Consider the following 9,404-nt stretch of genomic DNA (forward strand, 5'->3'; position numbering starts at 1 on the left):
AGGGCTTGTGGGATTTGAAGTTTTGGGTTTCATGCGTTAAGAATGCACCGCTGCCCAGAGGCTTCCAGAACTGCATGACCATGAAGAAGAGGAAGAGAAGGGAAGATCATCTCGCGGCTCTAATGGAAAACACAGAGACTGTGCCAAGAACGAGGGATGAGACACAAGAGAGGAGATCACATGCTGAATAACCTCTCAGCCCGAGGCACAGAGCCCCTCATAATCAACCAGAGCCCCAAACGCAGTGAACGCAGGAGCTTTTAGCCGCACAAGCTCAATTACACAGGCTTAGTTTTACTTCTTTCGCGTTTTGGAAAACACCTATGTGTTTAATCTGACTTATTGTACTTAGGTACAGTGACTCTTGAATTCAACATGAAACAGAGTTCACAAGCCTTTTTATGTCTGCCGAAAAGAAAGTCGCCTTAGAATGTATTCCATTTTATACTCTATAATTGTGTATTTTTAGTTAGGAGATATATTTATTTTGGCTGTGAAACGATTAAATCGCATCCAAAATAAAAGTTTGTGTTTACATAATATATGTGTGTGTACTGTGCATAATTATTTTGTATATATAAATATACACACATGCATATATTTAAGAAATAGTTGCTTATATATACTGTATATATATATAATTTGTATTATAAATAAATATTTTATATATATAAATAACAAAAATCTTAAAATATATACATGCATGTGTGTGTATTTATATATACAAAATAATTATGCACAGTACACACACATATTATGTAAACACAAACTTTTATTTTGGACACGATTAATCGCGATTAATCGTTTCACAGCCCTAAATTAATATTTACTATTATTATAATAATTATAATTATTTTAATTTATAAATGTATTTATTTATTATTTTGTTGTGTGGGACTTTTATTTTGACAGCGCGGCTGAGTTTTATTTTGACAGCGCTGAGGCCTGAGCACACAGCGCTCACGTTCTCCATCTTCATTAGTTTACATTCTGTTTAAAAGTCCTATCTAATATGTTATTATATAGAACGGTTAAACAAACAAAGTAAACTGTATACGAAAAACTATTACATCGCTTGCCGTGTGGTTGATGCACAGCTGAGCAGAAATACATAATCATGTTTCGCTTGGTCCCTTTAAAGTCACTTTGGATTTCATACTTAGCGTAACGACTGACAAGTGACTTCGGCATCGGTCCATCTATAACGTTTTCCATGTTCATGGAGTAAATATAAACTGTGTGTTTTGGATGGCTTTTTAAAAATGGCGGGTGTCGGTATTTCGCGTATGTTCAGCCAATCAGCGCACACTTACGTCACTGCTAACTTCTATTGTGCTGGGTTAGATCCTACTCTGAAGAAGGAGCTCATTTAGTCCCCCAAAAGACGTTCATATAACTAAAATCGTTCCCAGTTCCTGCGGTGTGAAAACGTCAAAAAGCGGATACTTTCGCTACTATAGGAACTATGAAAATGTTCCTCCGGTGTGAAAGCCTTTCCATTGAACAAAAAGTTATTTTTAGTAGTAAAAGGTTCTTTAGATTATTAAAAAGTTCTAGAAAACTTACTTAAAAAACTGTTCACAGAAAGTTCCTTGGGGAAACCTAAAATGGCTACCGTGAAAACAGCGCCTATATTTTTTTAAAAGTGTATGATGGCCTAAAATGTGCATTAAATAAGTAAATAGGGTCATTTTTGACTTTGAATCTAATAGTTACGTCAGTCTAATGTGATTTACTGTAACTTGAAAACTTCAGGGCACTCTGGACTTCATTATAGCTTAAAAAAGATCAGCGATAACACATATAAACTGTGGTTTTGAAACAGAGGACTTAAAGATGCATCCAGAGTTCGCCACATGCTTCACCCTGTAAAGGACAGACACTGTATAATCTCAAATCATTGCCTGAAACCTACAGGCAGGAAGTTTCTCTGGACCAGATCCTTGATTAGGCCGGAGCAAAGAGCAGTTAATTGATTGTAATGACTTCAGTCTGTGGGGCGGCAGGGAGACGGAGGAGGAGGAACTGGCTGTGACCGCAGATCGAGTCTCTCTGCAATGCGAACGGACTCGAGTTACTGCCCTCGGGTCGCCTGAGCATCCACAACCGTACCAGCTCAAACTGCAAGCTCCAATAGCAGACATAAATGGTCAAATTTGTTCTGTATTAAGTTTAGGAGACATTTTATAGCCATATTACAAATAATTATATTTTGCATGGTTTATTTCAGCATTTTATTTGTTTCATGGTTAGTTATGACTAGAAGTGGGCGGTAAGACAGAACACTCAATGGCAGAAATCGTAGCGTTTACCACAGTATATATATATATATAAAAACACAAACCTTTCATTTATATAGTATATAAAAAATAAAAAAATAAAAATTATATATACACACACACATATATGAAGACTAATATATATAATAAGATAATATTATATAAGATAAGTTTAGGGTCTAATTCTCACTATTAACTAGTTGCTTGTTAGTAGCCTACTTATAAAGCACATATTAATGCCTTTTTCTGCATGACAATATTCTATATCCCTTAATCCTAAATTTTTAAACTTAACAACTACCTTACCAACTATTAATAAGCAGTAATTAAGAGTTTATTGAGACAAAAGTAGTAGTTATTAGAGAATTGGACCCTAATCTAAAGTTTGACCAAAATAATTGTATAATTCTTAATCTATATATCAGTATATCATTAATAACATTAAATAAATAAATTATATATACATATATCATTATATATATATATGTATATCATTAATAACATTAAATAAATTATATATACATATATCATTATATATATATATATATATATATATATATATATATATATATATATATATATATATATATATATATTAATTATTATTATTATTAAATAACATTTTATAATTTAAATAATTTAAAAAGCCATATATATAACAATAAGCCATATATATATATATATATATATATATATATTTTTTTAAGTAACTATATAATGATATTTATCATAAAATTATTCAGATATAAGAAGTTAGTCAAACCCTTCACTACTAATTCTGAAAACACATGCAGGCCTGACCAACTTCTTTACACTGAGAGCAGAAAAATCACTGACCAATCACAGGCCCCCAACCGAGCTGAACAGAGTGTCCCGACTCTTAATTCACTTTTAACATACCTTAGTTTACCAGCGACATCCTGCCATTCAGACCGAGCGGCAGGAGCACTCGTCCGGTCAAAAGAAGTGTCGCTACTCAAAGACCTCCATCCCAGAATTCAAAGCGGTTCAGCGAACCGGGCCGATTCAGAGCTAGCCAACCAGGGATTTTCCCAGCGCACCACAAGACACAGCCTCCAAGGTGACGAGCTGCTTGGATGGTTTTCAATGCACCCTTAAGATGGCACAGAAATAACTCAGAACCCCCCCCCCTTTTCATTCTCTCTCAAACACCCCCCCCTTCCCCATCATTCATCCTCAAACAGATGTTACGAGAACAAGGACCCAAAGTGTGAGGGCTCTTTTGAAAAACACACACAGAAATGGAAAAAGCCGGCCCATATATGCACTCATGCACTTATTAGATCCCCGGACCACGGTAATAAAGCAAGGTCTTGGCCGGGATTCGGCTTGTGTAAAGTAAAACAAAGACATTACGCTTTTGTTTTGTTTGATCGAGTATATTAGACTGTATCTGGGTGATTTCAGGCAAATCCTCGTTCCTTTTTCTGAGCCGTAACTAAACGCCAGATATAGATCAGTTGTCAAGACCACCAATGAGGGTCGATCTGGTTTATAAACATTTCTCATCCGACTGCTTCCGTTTGAGGGTAAAAGTAACATGTACATGAAGCACCTGCAAGACTGAGAACCAACGAAGCCAGCTATCGCTGATACTGTTAAGAAGATTTGTTTTTATTGAAAACACTGGAATGTAAAAAGAAATGTATTATTTCCATATAAGCACGTTTTAAATCACATGTCTTGTTGATTGTATTGCTGAAGGTCCACTCTAAAAAATGCTGGGTTGTTTCAACCCAACTTTGGGTCAAATATGGACAAACCCAATGGCTGGGTAACATTTTTAAATACAATTTTTAACCCAACGTTTGGGTTTGTCCATATTTGACCCAAAGTTGGGTTGAAACAACCCAGCATTTTTTAGAGAGTCAGTTTGACTTTCTTTCGATTAAAGAAAAAGTTCACAAATTACTCCCAACCCTGTATGTATTATTATTAAAATGATGTTTAGTGTTCACAGTGTTCTTTTCCACACAATAGATTTATACTTCTGAAATCCAAATAAAATAAGCAACATAAATGTATATTCCATGTTTTCTGAAGTGATATAACAGCTTTGTGTGAGATTATAGACAGATAATTTCTCATCAGCCAGAGATCTCAAATCTCACTCAAGCTTGTGATAAAATGTTGTCTTTTTGAGGCATTGGTTTTCATGATCAAATCGTGATGCAGCAACTTTAAAAAATTAGATTTTAGAGCTTCAGGATGGAAACATATCGACTTTTTTTGGGTCCGTTGCTCATACAAAGCATCATATGAATCAAAACACTTGAAATATAGCGCACAAGGACTATATTTACTGACTTTACAGACATTAATTTGCTTGGATTTTGGCTAAAAGCTCATTTTGTTTTTCACTGCAGAAAGTCATTTACATTTATGCATTTATTCGAAGAAACTTAAAAGGAAATGCAATTTGTCAAAGAGTCAACAATATTCATAATATTATTCAAACTGGTTTAGAACCACATTATGGCGAGTAAATAAAGACTAATGATTTTAGTGAACTACTGCTTTAAAGTTAAATGGGGAACAAATAAATACGCTCTCTGCAAAACATTTACTTGAATAGTGAGCTATACGTATTTCCAAGTTGAATATTAATCATGGCGATTCCCTTGAACGCACATCTGTTACTTTAATTTCCCATTATCACTGTAAAGCTGCTTTGAAACAATATTGTTAAAAGCGCTAGGCTATATAAATGAAGGTGACTTGACTTATCAATTAAAACTAACTTTAGCTGGACAATAACTTTATTCTAGAGCTGCTGTAAAGCCAAAACAATCTCTGTTACTTTAATTTCCTAATATCACTGTAAAGCTGCTTTGAAACGATCTACATTGTTAAAAGCGCTGTATAAATGAAGGTGACTTGACATTTGAGGTTAGTACATGAAAAGCACAGACTCCCCTGATGCTAATCGCCGGCCGCGTCGCACCCCCAGAAACCTCGTGGAAACAGCTTCAAGATGCTTGCTGAAGTCTGTGAGGTTTGGCTGACATCACTCTCAGCACATTCAGAGATGCATAACTTCGCCAGATGGACTTTTGCTGTAATATCTGTCCAGTAATGAATTCCGTTATTTCTTTAACAGAGATACAGGGCTTGAGGTCAGCCACTGAGAAGGAGAGGAAAGTTAGGCTCATTTCTCTCGACTTCCTCGATTCTCTGGCAGCGGGACTTCTCACAGAGCTCATTGGAAAGCTGAAGGCATGGATGCTATTGAGCCGAGAGGCCTGGGACTTCCGGAGAGAACAACCACTTTAATCCGAGTCCAACAGGCCCCCGTCGGAGATCCGATTGAGCCTCCTGCCCCCTCGGCTGGAGCCTGGCGAAGCTCAGAGGCCAATTGAAATATCTTCCTTTGTTTTTCCTGAGACTTAACCTGATCTGGGTGGCGGCCAGGCAGTCAAAAACAGGAATCAATACACAGACAGAAAGCGTAAAACTTTCTACAGAGACAACATGCGACACAAACTATCACATTTTTTGCATCTTAAAGGGATACTTCACTGATTAGCATTAAGCTGTGTATCAGTAGAAACCCGGTAGTATTTTCGAGTGACCGTGCTTCCCTCCCTCATGTCCCCCTGAGACGAGAGATTTCTGTATTGCGTGTCTGGAAAAAAACCTCAGATGACGTAAAAATCATAATTTATCATCATCATCAGAGGCTTTTTTGTCCAGAGGCGAGAGACTCCAGCCAGTAGTAGGAGCTCGTCCCGCATGTGTTCAACCCGCCCATAGGGGGATCTCACGATAAAACGCCGTCTCTTCAGTTTCGAGTCACTAGTAGCCTAGTTGTATCATTTCTCCCGACACTGCCCTCTGTAACCGGTAGGCGTGGCTTGGGAGTGTCCTCGTAGGGCAGCGAAGCAAGTGCATTCTGGGAGTTGTTGTCTTTCATCAACATGAGCCAAAAATAATTTTTCTGGCTTTTCTCAGTCTAGAAGGCACCAACTTCTAAAATAATTTCACATTTCTACTACATAAATGACCCAATTTAAATACACATTCATCTTTCCCTTTAAATAAACACTTATGATTTCTAAAAATGTGAGTGGTGCTAACATGCAAAACATACATTTCTAAGTTATTGTTTAATGACTTTTTTGCCAACTTTGTGTCTGACTGCATTGAAAAATAATAGCTGGCCTCTCCTCTACAGGGCACATTAAAAGTTGGATATATACATCCTACTTAACCTGCATATATACAGTATACTCTTATAAAGGAATATATACTATAGCAAACCTCAACTGTGTGTGATTGTTAATATCGTGGCAAAATGAGCTCTACTCTGCTAAAATGTGACTTTAATTGCTCATTCACACTAAGGATGATAAGTTAACGTTAAAGATATAGTTAAAGAAAATCATTCTAAATATAAAAGATTAGCAGAGTTCACACCACAACTATAATGATAAAGGCACAGACGAACAAGTTGGAATCACTTTCAAAAAATGTTGTTCCAGTGGATGAATGATAAAAACATTGACAGCCAATCAGAATCCATCCTGCTATAAAGAGCCTGACCATTTAAAAAAAAAAAAGACAAAATACTGTAGATATCCTGGTTCTTGGCTCATTTTGATCAGATCATTGAATCAGTGTATTCTTGACTTGAGAACAGCTGCAATCAGATCAATTTGATTCACAAAGGAATCGTTCAGTATGATTTGTTCACCAATTCATCAGGTTCACTGGAAGGAATCAGCTCGTTCGTGAATCATAGTGTAGTAACAAATACGATATTATGCTTTGGAATGTAGTGAAGTAAAAGTTTCCCAAAGTAAAAATCCTCTTATAAAGTATAGATTCTTGAAAAATGCACTTAAGTACAGTAAAAAAGTAAAAACATTTTGTTACTGTCCAGTCCAACACTGATAAATGATGATACAATTTTCATTTTTTCAACTAACCCTTAAGATATTATAAACATTCCTGTAAAGCTGTTTATATAGGCATAATTCACATCTATAGCACAAACACAGCAGGGACAGATTACACACCAAAGTTTACAACTCAGCAAACTACTAAACCATATGAGTAATAGTATAGAGCAAAATCGTGTTAAAGAGCCAAAATGAGCATTAAAACACAGAAAGCAAGCAAAACCACAACTTCTTTATACTTTTGCATATAAAAATGGACAATTTCACAATTGTTCATTTACTGTGAGCTTGTATTAATGAAGTCTGTCGCATGTAAAAAGTAAGAAGTTCAACCATGTATCAGCCCAGGCGTCACAAGAACACACAAGTCATTTACACCTGAAGTGTTTCTCTCAACAGGACGGCTTTGATGTCGCGGTGGAGGGAGGTGATCTGCGCTTCCTAAAAGGAAATGCCAAAGAATTTTAATAGAGCACACACTTCCTATGGGAAATGAGTTCAAAGCAGCTCTGCCCCTATAAGACAATGAGATTGAGGGCAATCTGTCCGTCAATAGCCCGTCTGTCATCAGCAAACTACCCAGACACGGCCCAACAACAGGAAGAAAAGCCAAAGACAAACACTACCAACACAACATGGACGTGTGGAGAGTCTCGCATTACTGCCATTTTCAGTTTTTGAATCATCTTTTGTCACCTTTCTTACTTGATACTCATTTAAAAAGGAAAAAAAGTCATATCTCTGTAGCTGGTCTTTAAAAATGGAAATTGTTTTACACAGCACACATTAACGACTTGTATAAAATAAAAACATAATTAGTACACATCTCCCTTAACATAATCAACTAAATAACATTTCAAATTCTCAAAATAGTGCTTTAAAACACCTCATTGGAAACTTATTCATAAAAGTCATCTATAGGCAAATAACTAAACAACTGCTCATGCAAAACAGTTGCATTTACTGTATTGCACATGTTGCATTTTACTGTATTTTCATTAATGAAGCAGATGTGTTAAAGTCTATAAAATCCAAAAGATTAAACCATTAAAGTGCACATTATGGCTTCCTGTGTTACATAAGGCAGTTTTATGTTGTTCCGAACATGTTTTGGACTTGTACAATGCCTATAAAAGGAAGTAAATTCAACGGAATGCTTAAATGAAAATCTGTAAAGCCTTTTCATTTCTACTTCCCATAGCGATCTCCAGTCTACAACCTCCATTCAACTCCATTCACAAAAGCATCAACAGGTCAACTCCAGCAACAATAGGCCTTCCCGAGAGACTCATTCACACATCTGACCTCCTAAAAGGCCATTTCCCAAAAGCTCAATGCTCCTGACCGGATGAACACGGTTTGCTCAGGTCTTCCACAGAGTGAAGAACACGTTAACTTTAAAACACAGCACGAGACATACAGGTGCACTCTTAAAAATAAAGATTATTTAGCTTTTATCGGCTGTATGCGTCTTTAGAAGTTACAAAAGTTGCATAACAGTTTCTTAAGGTTCTCTGTTTAATGGTTTTCTGGAGAACTAGAGAATAAACAGACATTAATGTTGAAGAAAAAAAAATCAGTTTTAGTTTTTAGTTTGTAGACCATCTCAGACCAGCAACAAACCAGTTTACTTCGCGTCAGACTATGGATAATGGACCTGCTAAATTCCAGTTCCAAAACAAAGATTGGAGAAAGTAAAAATGTCTTCCTATGATATCAGACCTTTATTTTAAAGAGTACACCTCAACAAACACACAACATCTGCCCTACAAATAAAGGTATTCGATGTTACATTTGTATCGCATACGTGTAGTTTCACTTCAACAAACACTATTGATCAATAATTCATCATAGTTGTTGTTGAATGCTCTTGTTTAAAGCTCAAACTCCATTATTAAGAGCTTTAAATGTTCTTCTGAGGTGACATGACATGACTCTACTTGTTCGTGTTTTCAGCTCGTGTCTCTGACAGAAGTAACTCGCACGCGAAGTGTTTTACAGGTTTCAGTGAAACGCGACTCTTTACCTTATAGTTGCATTTCTCCGAGTTCCCTCTCTTCCCTCCGCTCACCGAAGCGCTGCCGCACAGAAACACGCATAAAGCCGTGAACAAATGAACAAGTCTCCGTGATCCAGCCATTCCTGCCCGTCCATGAAGCTCCACTGATGAGAATGAACGCGAAGGATTTCAGCCGAGGATTGA

The 9,404-nt window shown here is 36.6% G+C and overlaps 1 protein-coding gene across 1 annotated transcript in view; it reads right to left on the reverse strand.

Annotated features, from left to right (window-relative positions):
* The window catches only part of il17rd (interleukin 17 receptor D), a 41,362-nt gene that overhangs the window by 31,747 nt on the left and 211 nt on the right, over positions 1-9,404 (reverse strand). The window contains exon 1 of the mRNA XM_084100962.1: positions 9,228-9,404. This exon is cut by the window's right edge and continues 211 nt beyond it. Within this exon, the coding sequence (XP_083957088.1) occupies positions 9,228-9,341 (114 nt within the window). The 5' untranslated portion in view covers positions 9,342-9,404. The remainder of the gene's footprint in view (positions 1-9,227) is intronic.

The sequence above is a fragment of the Abramis brama genome (assembly GCF_963993115.1).
Source record: "Abramis brama genome assembly, chromosome: 23".
NCBI lineage: Eukaryota > Metazoa > Chordata > Actinopteri > Cypriniformes > Leuciscidae > Abramis > Abramis brama.